Here is a 16,915-nt window from a genome sequence, read left to right as displayed (position 1 = left end):
ACAGTGTATTCAGGTCCCTTCACTTTTTTCACATTTTGTTGTGTTGCAGCCTTATGCTGAAATCGTTTAAATTAATTTTTTACCCTCATCAATCTACACTCAATACCCCATAATGACAGAGAAAACAGGATTTTAGAAAGTTTTGCAAATTTATTAAAAAGAAAAAACTAATCACATTGACATAAGTATTCATACCCTTAACTCAGTACTTAGTTGAAGCACCTTATGCAGCAATTACAGCCTCGAGTCTTCTTGGGTATGACGCGCCAAGCTTTGCACACCTGGATTTGGGGATTTTCTGCCATTCTTCTCTGCAGAATCCTCTCAAGCGCTGTCAGGTTGGATGGGGACCGTCGGTGGACAGCCATTTTCAGGTCTCCAGAGATGTTCAATTGGATTCAAGTCAGGGCTCTGGTTGGGCCACTCATGGACCTTCACAGAGTTGTCCCGAAGCCACTCCTGCGTTGTCTTGGTTGTGTGCTTCGGGTCATTGTCCTGTTGGAAGGTGAACCGTCGGCCCAGTCTGAGGTCCAAAGTGCTCTGTTTCAGGTTTTCATTAAGGATATCTCTGTACTTTGCTCCGGTCATTGTTCCCTCAACCCTGACCAGTCCCCCAGTCCCTGCTGCTGAAAAACACCCCCACAGCATGATGCTGCCACCACCATGCTTCACCGTTGGGATGGTATTGGGCAGGTGATGAGCGGTGCCTGGTTTCCTCCAGACATGACGCTTAGAATTGAGGCCAAACAGTTCAATCTTGGTTTCATCAGATCACCGAATCTTGTTTCTCACAATCTGAGAGTCCTTTCGGTGCTTTATTGCAAACTCCAAGCGGGCTTTCATGTGTCTTTCACTGAGGAGAGGCTTCCGTCTGGCCACTCTGCCATAAAGCCCAGATCGGTGGAGTGTTGCAGTGATGGTTGTCCTTCTGGAAGTTTCTCCCATCTCCATACAGGATCTCTGGAGCTCAGCCAGAGAGACCATCGCGTTCTTGGTCACCTCTTACCAAGGCCCTTCTCCCCCGATTGCTCAGTTTGGCCGGGCGGTCAGCTCTAGGAAGAGTCCTGGTTGTTCCAAACTTCTTCCATTTAAGAATTATGGAGGCCACTGTGCTCTTGGGAACCTTCAATGCAGCAGAATTTTTTTTGTAGGCTTCCCCAGATCTGTGCCTCGACACAATCCTGTCTCTGAGCTCTGCAGGCAGTTCCTTCGACCTCATGGCTTGGTTTTTGCTCTGATATGCAGTCAGCTGTGAGACCTTATATAGACAGGTGTGTGCCTTTTCAAATCATGTCCAATCAATTGAATTTACCACAGGTGGACTCCAATTAAGGTGTAGAAACATCTCAAAGATGATCAAGAGAAATGGGAGGCACCTGAGCTAAATTTCAAGTGTCATAGCAAAGGGTCTGAATACTTATGTCAATGTGATATTTCGGTTTTTTCTTTTTAATAAATTTGCAAAACTTTCTAAATTCTTGGTTTCTCTTTGCCATTATGGGGTATTGAGTGTAGATTGATGAGGGAAAAAATGAATTTAAACGATTTCAGCATAAGGCTACAACATAGCAAAATGTGAAAAAAGTGAAGGGGTCTGAATACTCTGAATGCACTGTACTTTCTGCTGCCATTTTGTGGGTTTGTTCTCTTTAAAATTAGTTTTTTCTCCAGCCGTTGGTCCAATTGACATGAAATTTTCACCATCGGAACACCTGTAGAATTTTTAATAATTATGACATCATATGTCACGTGGTATGGGCGCTATCTTGGAAAGTCCACACCTCTATCTCTGAAACCGAAAAGATTGAAAGGTGGTTCATTGTGAAGTACTCCCCATGGGGATAACGTGTTTGTGATGTCATAGGTGCTTTCATTTTGATGATATAAATCGAAAAGTGGGACACTTGATCCGATCATTATGAAATTTATTGAGCATGATCTATGGATAAATGGGTCGAGTAAAAGAAAAAGTGACGTCATCCGTCACGTGGTTCGGCAGCCATAATTTTTACGGTGTAGACGACAGGGCAATGCCGTCTGGGACAGCATTTGTCTGGTGTGTATGTCCCTCACAAACGTCTACCAATCGGAGCTGAGGATCTGGTGACATGATGGAGAGCAGTCATGTGATTTTAGCTCTTATCCTATTTACATTTTAGATCTTACACGAGCCTCGATCTTGTATACAAAAAAAGAAAAGAAAAGCAGATCCAAGCCTGGTTACGCCGTTGGACTTGGTCTTGTTTTTTAGCCCCGAAGTGTGTAGCTGATGTGTTCTGGCACGTGTACAATTTGAGCAGATGTGTAAAATGATTTTGGAATCTGAGTGAATTATATATTTTTTAATGGCAGAGAATAGGATAGGATTGTATATGCTTCTGGGAACCATTTATTTACTCGAATACACTGCGACATCCCACCTTTCGCGTTGCATGTATTTTACCATCCCTCAACTTTGAATTAACTGTTCATATTGTAGTAAAACACCCGTCAAAAATAGTTGGAACAGGTTATTCGACGGCGCAGCCTCGTGAACACATTTGAAGCCTTGGCCTTGTCAGGTATGTTTATTTATTAGATATCCCATGGATGTAGATGAACACTAGTTTTACTCTGTTCGCATTGTCCATCACATGCAGCGAATTTCACCTCCCTGCGCCTTGTATTTATTATCTTTTTAAAAAACGCTTCTGTACACCGCCCTTGAGGCTCGGTTTGCAAGCCACCGTCTACAATTCCAATGGAAGAGACATGATTACTCTTCTGGAAAATGATTTTCGAGTTTGTTTTATCCTCAAAAATTGACCAGAGTGAACACACATTTGTGTTAATATTTACCGTTAAAACTTACCTTATGTAGGGGGACAAATCTGTACGAACACAAAATGACTTTTACGTGTTGGATTCTTTACCATCTCCGCTTTCAACATACCCACATTGAATTGTGAGGTCCCCACCAAGGAACTTCCATGCAGGGGGCCATTATACCCACCAACGGTTGCCAACCTATGGTTAATCCCTTAAATTAGTGCCAAGCGAGGAAGCAGCATGTACCACAGCTAATGTTTGAACCACTGGCCTCCCTAACTCAGAGCACCTGGTCTAACCATAATGCCACCGAGTCTGGTATATCAATACCACAAAGGCTCTGGCCTTTCCCATTCTACAGCCAACATACTATTGGATTTATATACTTTACATCTCTACTACCTGGAATTACTGTATTTGTATGCACTACTATTTATACATTTAAATGTAAAATCTAACCATCCTATTTTAAGGCTGTCCTCAGAGTTATCCTTTACGTTTTGAACCAGCAATCACAAGAACATGGTATACAACAACAACAACAACAACAACAACAACAACAACAGGCATTTTAAGGCCATTTTCCCTGCTGGAGCAGGGGTTAGCCTCCCCCGCTCTGGTATAATCAAACAAGCACAAGAACATGGTATACAACAACAACAACAGGCATTTTAAGGCCATTTCCCTGCTGGAGCAGGGGTTAGCCTCCCCCGCTCTGGTATAATCAAACAAGCACAAGAACATGGTATACAACAACAACAACAACAACAGGCATTTTAAGGCCATTTCCCTGCTGGAGCGGGGGTTAGCGTCCCCCGCTCTGGTATAATCAAACAAGCACAAGAACATGGTATAATCTGGCATTTAATTGAAAAATAAAATTATACAATAAATGCATCTTATAATTTGAGAACGATATATTTTAGTCCCAAGTGGTACAATAAAATTCAAGAGAATGCTACCACACAAAAATTGAAGTGAAAATATCTGGATGATTTTTATCTCAACTACAGCTGTGTGGTTTTGCTTTCTCAAACAACTTCCTACACAAGGTTTCACAATCCCACTTGGAGTACAAATATTACATTTGATCAAAAAAAAAACAAAAACAAAAAAAACTTGCGCTACAAGTTAACAGATGGAATCAGCAATCTTGGAACATATGTTCATGCTGTGGGAAATGATTAGTTGATATTTCAGTTGTCAGGCTTGAAGTGTTAAACTGTCATGGTGCTTCTCCTTGTCATTTATCATCTTGCCTTGTTCGTGATGGTCATTTATCATCCCATCAACTTCACAGGACTAAAATTAAGTAGGAATTTAGCAGCTCAAGCACAAACACCCAATGACCCTTAGGGTATGAGTCGCATGTCCCATTGCAGTTGTGGTGTATTGTGCAAGTGAATACTTCAGAGTCCATTGTGCAAGGACAGGCATTTCGATTTGTGCAGAAAAGCACCCTGGTTCTCAAGCACTGCTCCAGGCCCACAGACCCATGGATCTTCAGTGTCCCATTGCCAAGTCTGGAGTTGCAGACGAAGCTCCTGTAGAGTTTCTTGCCATCTGGGCTCTCCAGCCAAGTTTATTTTCTCCTCGGGGTCTGTGGCCATATCGTAGAGTTCCCAAGGTGGACGGTAGTAATATTCTTTAAGGCTCTTGTACCATTTCGTTGGTTTGCCAGCTGTGCTGCGGTTGAGCAGGTCCTGGAATGTGGGTGAGATGAAGAGGTCTTGGTCAATGGGGAAAGGCATAAGATGATGGAGGTTGTGGATCAAATGCAGGCTCCCGACCTGGATGGAGCGCATAGGATAGAACATTGTTATCTCATGAAGGCTCTGGCTGCCAAATGCCACATTCCAAGAGGGCTCGTGGTTCAAGGCACCGAGCAGAGATCGACCCGTTAGGCGAACTGGCTTTGCCCGGTGGAAGATCGGATACTCGGGATAAGGTACTGAGAACCAGTCCAGCATTGTTGGAGTAATATCTGGAAAAAAAAAAGAAGCATCATCATAACCTTACCCCATCCACAGAGTCTTGAAGAAAATGGACATGGGAAGGGTCTTTTAAACTCTTGCTTTTTGCATTTCTGAGCACAATCTATATTTCCTACAAGCACCATTTTGTTTGAATCTTTGTATTCCCCAACTCTGAGCATGACTGGGAAATTTGGTTGGTCAAGATGGCATAATATTTTGGCCAAGTAAGACTAAACTGAGGGTTTTGAAAGTGACAAACTAGAGCTTTCAGGGAAGCAGAACTCAACTGAACTGACTGGACAACTTTAAAGTAGGTGAGTTGTCTGTACTAGATGCCTATGGTGGCCATTTTGTGACAGATCGGGTTGACATGCGATAGCAACCTACCTTGTGTGGTAAGAGTCTCACACACCAAGTTTGATCAAAATCCATAAATATTTGTGGACGTTAAAGTCTTAACGTCGTTTCGGAGCTGAAAACAATATGGCGGCCATTTTGTGACGGATCAGGTTGGAATGCAATAGCAACCTACCTTGTGTGGTAAGGGTTAAACATTCTAAGTTTGATCAAAATCTGTTAATATTTGTGGACGCTAGAGTGTCAACGTCGTTTTCATGACCAAAAACAAAATGGTCGCCTAAGTCCGCCATTTTTCAACGGATCGGGCTGAAATGTAATACCAACCTGGTCCTTGGGGTAAGGATGCTGCATGTCAAGTTTGATCAGAATCGGTTGATATTTGTGGACGCTGGAGTGTTAACGTTGAAAAGTTAACGGACGACAGACAACGGATGCCGGAGGGTTCAGTATGTGATGAACTCAACTGGACGGTAGTCCAGTTGAGTTAAAAAGGCAATGTATGGACTATTTTTGTTCATACTTGGCACAAAGGCAATACATTATGGAATACATATGCACATCATTTTGTTTCACGATGCAATCAAAGATGGCCGACTGGCAGCCATTTTAGTTGTAAAAAAAACAAAAAAAAACGATGTTGAACACGTTCTCAACCATTTCTTGGACATGCATTTACCGATGTTGTTCAAATTTAGCACAGAGATAATGAATGATAGCTTAGTTACATATGCACGTCTGTTTTCAAAATCAGATCTAAGATGGCCGACCGGTAACCATTTTGTTACTTAAACATGTCCCCAACCATTTCTCGGACATGCATGGACCGATTTTGGTCAGACTTGGCACAAAGACAATATATGAGAGTGTACATATGCAGATGTTGTTTTGTAATCCGATCAAAGATGGCCGACTGGGAGCCTTTAATTCCATAGAGCAAGATTCCTAAAACCACAGGGGCATTTTGTCTTTTTCTCCTTGTTCTTGGTGATTTGAATGCTCGAGTCAGGACTGATCATGCAGCGTGGACCAAGACCATCGCACGCTATATGATCGGGAAATGCAACTTAAATGGCCTCCTCCTTCTATCCACATGTCATGAACACAGTCTAACTATTAACACCATTCATTTTCCAGCTACCTGCAAATCTATGCAGCTACCTATCTGTAAATTTTCCAGGCTTCCGTCTGGCTATTCTCCCATGAAGCCTATATTTGTGAAGTGATGCAGAGACTGTTGTATTTCTGGTAGGTTCTCCCATCTCAGCTAAGGAACTATAGTTCTGTCAGAGTGGTCATTGGGCTCTTGGTCACCTCCTTCACCAAGGTCCTTCTTGCCCAGTTGCTCAGTTTGGCCGGACGGCCAGCTCTAGGAAGAGTCCATATTTCCATATTCTTTCCATTGCCTAATGATGCTCACTGTGCTCTTTGGAACTTTCAACATTCTAGAAATTGTTTTATACCCTTCCCCAGATCTATGCCTCCTCACAATTCCCTCTCGCAGTTCTTTGGACAGTTTCTTGGACTTGATGGTGGAGTTGCTGCTCTGATATGGTGGGACCTTATATAGAAAGGTGTGTTATATATGTCTAATCTTTATAAATCATGTCCAATCAATTGAATTGGCCACAGGCGGACTCCATTCAAGTTGTAGAGACATCTAAAGGATGATCACAGGATATTAGATGCACCTGAGCTCAATTTGGAGTGTCATAGCAAAGGGGGTGAATACTTATTTACTCAAGACATTTCATCTTTCATTTTTAAATTTGTAAAAATTTCTAAAAAACAAACAAACAAACAAACCCCCTGACATTATGTGGTATTGTGAGTAGATTTCCCGGTGTGTACCCCAGTTTAGAATAGGTACACCGTATCCCTGCATGTCGTAAGAGGCGACTAAAAGGGTTGGCGTCAGAAAGGGCATCCGGCCATAAAAACATTTCCTCAAAAAGGGAACCATGACAATTACAACTACATATGGGCAGGGTACAGCCCGAAGTACCCCATGGGAGACCCCACTCCCTCTCGTCAAAACTCAAGGTGAGGAACCCGATCGAAGCAAGGGTGGAAATCACTCCATTTATGATGATGAAACATCAGATGCCCGACGTGGAGATCGGTTTCTGAGGTTTGGGACATGGAATGTAGGGACAATGACAGGGAGATCAGGAGAAGTGGTGGACGTATTGGTCAGAAGAAGAGTGGACATATGTTGTGTGCAGGAGACGAGATGGAAGGGAAGTGGTGTGAGAATGGTGAAGGGTAGGCAGGGACAGAAATACAAGTTTGTGTGGCAAGGGTGCCCAGAAGGCGTGAATGGTGTTGGTGTCCTGTTTTCTGAGGAGTTTGTAGGCAGTGTGGTGAGTGTGACTAGAGTGAATGACAGGTTGATGATGGTGAAAATGATGATTGGAAAGCTCTTGGTGAACGTCATCTCGGGATATGCTCCGCAGGTTGGTCGGAGCGATGAAGAGAAGGACAATTTCTGGTGTGCAATAGAGAAGCTGATGGAAAACGTGAAAGATGAGGAAGTTGTTGCGGTAGGAGGAGACGTAAATGGACATGTGGGAAGGAGTACAGACGGTTTTGAGGGTTACGGATATGGTGTGAGGAATGGAGAAGGTGAAAGGATTTTGGAGTTTGCTGATGGAGCTGATTTGTCGATTTGTAATACTCAGTTCCAGAAAGAGGAGAATAAGCTTGTTACATACACGTCAGGTGGGTCGACGACAACCGTTGACTACCTGATGGTGCGTAGGCAAGATAGGGGGCACCTCCGGGACACAAAGGCGATCACGGGGGAGGAGGCTGTTTCACAGCACCACATAGTTGTTTGCGACTTAAGGGTGAAAGGTGCGAGGAGAGCTTGGCGGGTGAAGTACCAACCGAGAATGAAGGTGTGGAGGTTGAAAGAGGTGACAGTGAGGGAGGCATTAAAAGAGAAGTTGAGTATTTCAGAGGATGATGTGGTTGAGCTTGAAAGTGGTTGGATGTCAATGAAGGATAGTCTGTTGGGAGCCGTTGGTGAGGTATGTGGATGGACAAAAGGACCATCGAGGGACAAGGAAAAATGGTGGTGGGATGATGAAGTTGAAAAGAGTATTGACGAGAAGAGTAAGAAGTTCAAGGAGTGGTAGAAGGCGAAGGGTACGGGGGAAGAAAAGGCAGAGCATGAAAGTTATAAGGCAGCCAAGTAGGCTGCAAAGAAAGAGGTAGCAAAGGCGCAGGAGGCATGTAGGAAAATGTTCAGAGAACACTTGGATTCGAAAGAGGGTCAGAGAGCGGTATTCAGGATTGCAAAGCAGATAGCGAAAGAGAGGTGTGATGTGATGGGAGTGAGTTGCTCGAAGGATGAAGTGGGACAAATCGTTGTGGACCCAGATGGAATTAAAAGAAGATGGAAGAGATATATGGAAATGCTGTTGAATGCAGATAATGAATGGGATGGCAACATCAAGAGTAACCCAGTTTTAGGACCGGCAGAGAAGATAACTGAGAAGGAAGTTGAGGAAGCGATAAAAGCAATGAAGAGTAGAAAAGCAGGAGGGCCGACGAGAGTTGTGGGAGATATGTTGAAGGCAGCAGGAAGTTGGGGTGTGAAGAGAATGACAGAGATCTGCAATCTGGTGGTGAAAGAAGGCCACATTCCAGTGGATTGGGAACTGAGTACCCTTGTCCCTCGATACCAGCGGAAAGGAGACCCTCGAGACTGTGGCTCGTATCGAGCGATAAAGTTATTGGAGCATGGAATGAAGGTATTGGAAAGGGTGTTGGAGAGGAGGATAAGGAAGAAAGTGAAGAGCGATGAAATGCAGTTTGGATTCATGCCAGGAAGAGGAACGACAGATGCGCTTTTTTATTGCGAGGCAGTTGCAGGAGAAGTACATGGAGAAGAGGAAGAAGTTGTTTCTTGGGTTTGTTGATCTGGAGAAAGCATTTCATAGGGTTCCACGCAAAGTATTGACATGGGCATTGAGGAAGTTAGGAGTGGAGGAATGGTTGATCAGAGTAGTGATGGCAATGTACGAGAGAGCATGCACAGCTGTAAGGACGACGAAGGATGGGAACAGTGGTGAGTTTGAGGTGAAGGTGGGAGTGCATCAGGGGTCAGTACTAAGTCCACTACTATTTGTAGCTGTGATGGAGGTGCTGGCTCGGAACGTAAAGGAGGGTTTACCGTGGGAGTTGTTGTATGCAGATGATCTGGTGTTGATTGCGGAAAGTACTGATGGACTGAAGGAGAAGATGAACACGTGGAAGGAATGTATGGAGATAAAAGGTCTGAAGGTGAATATCGGAAAGATGAAGGTGATGGCAAGTGGTAAAGCATGTGGTGAGGTGGAAAGAACTGGGAAGTGGCCGTGTGCTGTGTGCAGGAAGGGCGTTGGAGTGCACTCCATTCAATGTACAATGTGCGCTGAGTGGGTTCATTAAAAATGTAGTGGTTTGAGAGGGCCATTAACCAGTGTGGCAGCTACATTCAAGCGTAAGGTGTGCACAGAGGGAGCTGCAGATGGAGGAAATGTTGAGTTGGATCTTGGAGACGGCATGAAGCTGGAAGGTGTGAAAACATTTTGCTACCTCAGAGACATGCTGAATGGAGAAGGTGGATCAGACTCGGCAACAGTTGCTGGAGTGAGATGTGCATGGAAGAAGTTTCGAGAACTGAGTGGCGTGCTGACGAGGAGGGGAGTGTCGTTGAAGCTGGAGGGAAAGGTGTATGCTGCATGTGTGAGAAGTGTTGTGATTTATGGGAGCGAGACATGGGTAATGAACGTAGAGCAGCAACGAAGGTTGGAAAGGGTGGAAATGCGAATGGTTCGGTGGATGTGTGGAGTATCGTTGAGAGAGAGGAAGACAAATGATGAATTGCGAAAGATGATGGGAATAGAGCCTGTGATTGATTCTGTGAAGAGAAACAAGTTGAGTTGGTTTGGTCATGTGTTGAGGAAGGATGAAAGTGACTGGTTGAGAAGAGTGATGGAAATGAATGTAGAAGGAAGTAGAGGACGGGGAAGACCGAGAAAGACTTGGCTAAAGATGGTGGAAGAAGAAATGCGAGCAAGGGGGTTAACAAGGGGAGATGCAGAATATAGGGCCAAATGGAGAAGATTGTCATGGGGACCGCAAGGTTAAATGGCCTGACAATGCCTGTTGTGTTGTTGTATGAGTAGATCAGTGACAAAAATAAATCTCAATTTAGTCCATTTTAAATTCAGACTATAGCACAACAAAATGTGAAAATAGACAAGGGGTGTAAATATTTTCTGAAGGTACTGTGTAAATCTTTGTCTGGTTTCCCCATCTCTCACAGCTTTGTGCATCGCCAGCAAACCTTGTAGGAATAATTACAAATGCTTTAAAATTACACTTATTCCGCTTGTCCAGAAGAATATAGACCTGTGGGCCTTACTTTATACCCAACTTTCATGGCATAGTTGTCTCCATTATTTCCTTTGACATGGAATTGTTACTTCCGCCACCAAAGGTGGACAGAGGTTATGTTTTCACCCATGTCTGTCTGTCTATGAGCAGGATGTCTCAAAAGTTGTGGACAGATTTGGATTCAGACAGGTTGGGAGTGTGACAAGGATGAACTGATTACATTTTGCCGAAGATCCGAATCCGCGAATTTAAGTGATTCATCACCATTGCGAAATGGGCCCAAAAACGATATATAGCACTAGCAGGAGTACCCGGCATTGCCGGGAGGGGTGGGGGGGAGGAGGCAGGAGAGGGAGGGGTGGGATAGGGAGCATGGGGAGTGGAAGGGGAGATGAGGGGAGAGGGAGGAGAAAGATATACTTCAAATACATCTTTCGGGGGGGGGGGGGGTGGCTTTGACAGGCCCCTCCGTTTTGGGGGAGGGGGAAGGGAAGGAGGTAAAATTTTCTGTGCAAAGAGTGCTTTAACCTCAGTGTTGCCCAGGTAAAGAAGGATATTGCAATACTCTCTGCCACCATCACCAGGTGCACCATCACCAGGTGGCACGACAAGGTACACATTTACATAGAGAATTTACGCCCCTCCCCTGGCCCCCCAGACCCCTGGGAGGACACGCCCACTTTTATGTTACCCCCTCAGACAAAGTTGTATTTGTATTAGTACCCCGAGTAAAGTATATAAGCGTTTATAGCTGGAGTACCCGGCATTGCTCAAGCAAAAAAGAAACATTAACATCTTTGAAATGAGGGCAAATATGTTAATGTATACTGAATGTGCCACTGATCACATTTCTGAGTTGTCTGTTGATGTACAGAAAGAAGAAGAAGCCTTACCATCAACTTCGACCGCTTCTGTTATTGTTTGATTATTTGTGTTCAAATGTCTGGTAACTGTTTTGTATTTATTCATGCGAATGTGTAATTGTATATAACATAACTGCCATTAATCAAAAAGGTGTAGGCAGTATAGAGCGATTTTTTTTTAATCCAAAAAACGAACTTTTTTTTTTCTGGCCTAAAACACTCCCACTCAGTCACCGATGAACCTCTGAAAGTTTGACCAAGATCCGTTCAGCCATCTCTGAGAAAAATGGCGACACAGACACACAGACAAACGGCACTCTTATATAGTAGATGAATGAATGATGAATGATCGTTTTAAGGCCATTTTCCCCACTAGAGTGGGGGTTAGCCTTGCGGGCCCCATGACGATCATGGTTCCCTGTTTGAGGCAATGTTTTTATGGCCGGATGCCCTTCCTGACGCCAACCCTGAGTCGCCTCTTACGATGCGCAGGGATACGGTGTACCTATTCTAAATCGGGGTACACACCGTGATCACTCTTATATAGTAGATGATATTTCAAAATGTTGTGGACAGATTATGACAAAACTTGGTGGACGAGTTGGGATAGGTGACAAGAACAAGCCAATTAGATTTTGTTTCAGGTCCAGATGTAGATCCGGCCTAGCAGTAGGATACAAAAGGTAAACTGGTCAGCCTGGAGGAGGTACACACTCTACCGAATGCCACTCTAGTTATTGTTGTTATTGTCCCTCCTCTCCTATGAAATGCCATTCCATTCCATCACACCACCTACCCTTGATGGTCCGATCTTTTCGGATCATAAAACGAAACTTAAAGTATACTCGATTCACAATGAAATATCTAAAATAGCAACTCGGTGATTAGCAAATCAATCCCACAGTATACCAACAGGTGATTTTATAGATACTCTCACCCAAAAGACTAGCCATGGCTTCCGTTTGCTGGCCCCATCTTGCACGATGCCATGGTGATGACACGATCAGAGGTTCAGCGAGACCTTGCTGGTACAGGTTTGTCCTTCCGGTAGGAAAGGGAATTCCATTGTCCGACGTATAGATCACTAGGGTGTCTTCTTCATGCCCGGCCCGCTGCAATTCATCCAAAATGAGGCCGATACCTAAAAAGCAACAAGTTGATTCTTGCCTACTTCTTTGCTCGACATTGGGTCACGCCAGCATGTGTGCAAACTATGCCAAACTTTGGAGATAAACATTACCTTGGTCTAGGCGGTTAATGGTGGTGTACTGAGCGGCTAGGTCTGCTCGGGCAGCTGGAGTGTCCGGGACAAAGTACGGCACCTGCGAGGGGCAGAGCAGCACCAAAGGAAATATGTCGTGTCACACAGGTAGTTTCATTTCACAAGTCAGCTTTCATGTATCATTCAGCAACCATGTAAAAGCTTGCAGAAAATCAGCAAACTCATGTTAAAATTTTCTTTATGTCGATCTTGGTTGATCTGTTTGTTTTTAAACGTTATTTATGTTGATTAATTATTTTTTATTCTCACCCATTGTGTTTTTTACAACAGTAACTTTTGGTACAACAATGGATGTAATCAATAAGATGTTTTTTTTTGTTGACAAGACCGAGGCTCGTGTAAGAATGTTTATTGAGGTATGCCAAATGCCATGGGAAGAAGAAGCTGACACTCGGGCGTTAACCCTTTGTCAGAACAAAAGACAGAGCGAGAGAGTGAGAGAGAGAGAGAGCGAGAGAGAGAGCGAGAGAGAGAATTAATATGGGGTGGGAGTGAGTGAGAGGGATCAGGGGGCACATGGGGGTGAGAATGACTGATTTTGACATGGGGGATCAGAGTAATGTTTGGTACATCTGTTAAAAATATAACAAACAAGAAAGAGCAATGAGATTGCAGACCCTCACCAGGATGTGTTTGTTTTTTTTAAGGCTTTTGTGTTAAAATAAATATGGCGGCCGAACCACGTGACTGATGACATTTTTTTTTTTTTTTCCACCACCAATTTACCCCTCGATGACACTCAATAAATTTCATCTTGATACATAAAGTTTTGTACTTGTCGAATTATGACATCATAACGGAGGCACCTATGACATCATCATTAACACATGTTATTCCCCATGGAGTGTTCTTTACAATGAGCCATGTCTCAATTTTTTCTGTGCAGCGCTTTTGGAGATAGAGGTGCAACGTTTTCCGTTTTTTCCAAGATGGCGTCCGTGCCACGTGACCTATGACGTCATAATTCGAATTTTTAAAAAATTCTGCAGGAAGAGGCGGCACCTGCGGGGTCTATGGTTTAACGGCATCTATGGCTAAAATTTCCTGTCAATCGGACCAACGGTTGCAGAGAAAATCATATCTATTCTGTGCAGACAAACAAACAGACAGACAGACAAACGGACTCAAATGCAATAATTCTTTTTCTGGCGAGGGTGATTAGGATGGCATTTGGTAGAACGCATACCTCTGCGAGGCTGAACAATCTATCTGTATCTGTATGTATACTGAACAATGCCCAAACGATGGGGCCATTTATGGACAGTTGTTGGGGGTGTAGGAGGGGGAAGGAGCAGGGTTTAAATTTAAAGTTTAAATAAACAGACAGGGGTGAAACCATAACCTCCATCCACCTTAGGTGGCAGAGGTAAAAATAACGTCCCTGGGCTTCATGCTTTGTGGTGGCATGTCACCACACCATACCTTGACCTCAGATGGTGAGTAATGTTGGGGCTTCCAATCGGGAATGAAGCCAGTGCCCGGCTCCCCGCTCCCAAAGCGCTCGCAAAACGATCCCAGCTCAGGATGTGAATGTCCACAGCGGTGTGGGTCGTGGAATCCGATGTACAAAAAGAAAGGCCTGGAGGTGCAAACACTTAAACATCAGCGCGGTTGTTCGTAGAGACCCACGATCAAGTGATATGGGGTAAAACCAATTTTGACCCACCGTGGTGAAGCGAAGGTCATACCTTCCATCCGTGCTCCCAAGAAATTGCCGCACCAGCTCCTTGATGCACGTAATGTTTCTGCCGACCTGCAATATGGAATTGTTCTCCTCGGTCTCCGCAAAATCAAATGGATAAACGGCATCTGGTCCCACATGCTTTTTTCCAATTATCCCTGCAAAAAGCAAGAACCGACCGAACCAACCTGAGCAGAGTTGCAAGAAAGCATGGCCGCATGTAAAGTTTTTCACATGAGCCAGTTATGGGACTCAGAATCGATGCAAATGTCCTGATTTAACATCTAATGTGTGGGTGGCAGCACTTATCGAAGGTATAGCAAAATAGAGTTGATGGAAATGTATAAATGATACAAAATAGACTGAGCAGACAGACATGCAGGTGAATTATGGGAAAGAGGCAACTGGGGACATGGGTAAGAAGCTGGACAGGTGTCTCCGGTCTCGTAGGTAAGGTGGTTGGAGTACAGTTTTTACAACGACATTTAAAAGTGTTGGTACCAGCTGAACAATTAGACTGCAGATCGACTCGCTACCAAATGATGCAATTAAAGAGCTTGTTAAGGCAAAGGGTTGGCATAGTGGCAAAGTGGCTTGGGTGTCCCAGTATATTGAGTTACCGAGCGGAGAATGTGCTTGTTGAGTTAACTCCACTATACCTAGAAAGATGCATGAAGACAAACAGATTATACTTGAACTGGATCAGGAATTTGAATCATCCTTCCCTTCCCTCCCTTCTTGGAATAATACCTGTGTACACCCCAGCTTGGTTAAGAAGAAGTGGTAGGCTTCTGACTCCATCGAATGACGAGAAGTGATGCTGTTTCTGATGTAGACCGTACATCCCATTTTGGTGCTGGGGTTACATACACATACCAAAAAAAAAAACATTCGTAAGTTGTGATGATTCCACTTAGTAGGCTATTATGAGATCTGCTCAACAACTGGAGGAATCCATTGGAACGCTTCGGTGGTCCAGGGCATGCAGAGCAGTGTTAAGAGTGGTTTAACACCCCTATCTCATCTGATATTGCTGCGGTTTGGTAGGTAATGTTGTTTTGGGCTCCGAATATGGCTCTGCCAATTTCATCCCAATCGGAACATTGATGGGGCCCAGAGATATAGAGTCAAAGATCGAGATATGGGGTCCAGAGATATAGGGTCAAGGATCGGAACATTGATGTGGCCCAGAGAAATGGAGTCAAGGATCATTTGGACATGGGGGGTCCAGAGATATGGGGTCAAGGATCAGGGCATGGGATCAAGGATCAGGACATGGGGTCCAGAGATATGGGGTCAGGAATCAGGACATGGGGTCCAGAAATATGGGGTCAAGGATCGGGGCATATGGTTCAAAGATATGGGGTCAATGATCGGGACATGGGGTCAAGGATTGGGACATGGGATCCAGAGATATCTTGTCAAGAATCAGGACATTGACGGGGTCCAGAGATATGGGGTCAAGGTCATGTGGAGTCACAGATTGATTTTTCAACTATGTCACTCAGATCCTATTGCCTCCCCCCCCCCCCCCCCCAACCCCCATTAAAGTATATACCGTTGGCATGTGTAAGTCCTCCTGGACAACCGACAAATACCACCTTCCACCTTTATAGAAGTACAACATTGAATAAAAAGTTGACCTGAACTGTGACCTCGAAATCACCGTCACCGTGTGACCTCCAGGGAAACATTTGACAGCTCCATGAAATGGAGAATCACCTGTGGGATACCAGTAAGGATGGCGGAACGACTAGGTGAGCACGAACTGACGGAGGTGGTCGCACGGGTAAAGGTCAACCCACGGGAGGCCAGACGCTGCAGAGCAGGGGTGTGCACCACGGAGTTGTTGTACACGGGAGATTCAAAGCCAGCATCGTCCGCTGTATGTACCACGAGATCACACACGACACGACATCAACCAAGATCAACACTGCGGGGTCATCACACATCACATGGTCTCATCTCTCGCACACCCCTCGTTCACCGTACCGACGATAAGCAGAACGTTCCTTCGACTCCGATGTGTGTGTCCAGGCTTTGCCAGTGGCAACAGCACAAGGATCAGAAGAAATGCAGCACTCCCCTCCATAGAAGCTTTCTACTCTACATGCCACATACTTCCTCCATTTTAATTGTTACTTTAAGTTTACTGCCACGCCTCCTTTATAACTCCCCGCCCACATATATCCCCACGCCCATATTACCTTCTCGCTTACGCCCACTTTCAGCCCCGACCCCGCTTCCGACTCCTCCTTCACCACTTTCCCTCCGCCCACTTTCGTCTCCGACTTCGACACCTCCTTCACCACTTTCGTCCCGCCCATCGCTCCGCCCACTTCAGTGTTTCACTTTCACTGTTTCTCCTCGAAGTGGATATTTAAATATGGATATAGGTAGATTTTAGATATGGGTAGGTCTTAGAGCCAAAATGAAATCACCCTTCCCCGAAAACAATTTATCATCCTCATTTTGGTTGTGTTGCGTTATGAGGTAAAAACAACAACCATGAATCCACTTCGCACTCTGTCCCGCCTCAGGTCGATTTACGTCAAAAGGG

At 44.6% G+C, this 16,915-nt stretch overlaps 1 protein-coding gene across 1 annotated transcript; it reads right to left on the bottom strand.

Annotated features, from left to right (window-relative positions):
* Positions 1 to 3,656: 3,656 nt before the first annotated feature.
* SGSH (N-sulfoglucosamine sulfohydrolase) lies at positions 3,657 to 16,635 on the bottom strand. Its single transcript, XM_068115818.2, has 8 exons — positions 16,348 to 16,635; positions 16,078 to 16,238; positions 15,106 to 15,211; positions 14,363 to 14,513; positions 14,097 to 14,253; positions 12,633 to 12,714; positions 12,330 to 12,533; positions 3,657 to 4,792 (listed from the first exon to the last, which is right to left on the bottom strand). Exons 1-8 carry the CDS (start codon positions 16,445 to 16,447, stop codon positions 4,218 to 4,220), a joined length of 1,536 nt encoding a protein of 511 aa, XP_067971919.1. The 5' UTR covers positions 16,448 to 16,635; the 3' UTR covers positions 3,657 to 4,217.
* Between the last annotated feature and the right edge of the window lie 280 nt (positions 16,636 to 16,915).

Source organism: Myxine glutinosa, chromosome 5 (genome assembly GCF_964187855.1).
Source record: "Myxine glutinosa chromosome 5, kmMyxGlut1.1, whole genome shotgun sequence".
NCBI lineage: Eukaryota > Metazoa > Chordata > Myxini > Myxiniformes > Myxinidae > Myxine > Myxine glutinosa.
Note: the sequence above shows the minus strand (reverse complement) of the source record. Positions and strands in the feature narration are given on the sequence as shown.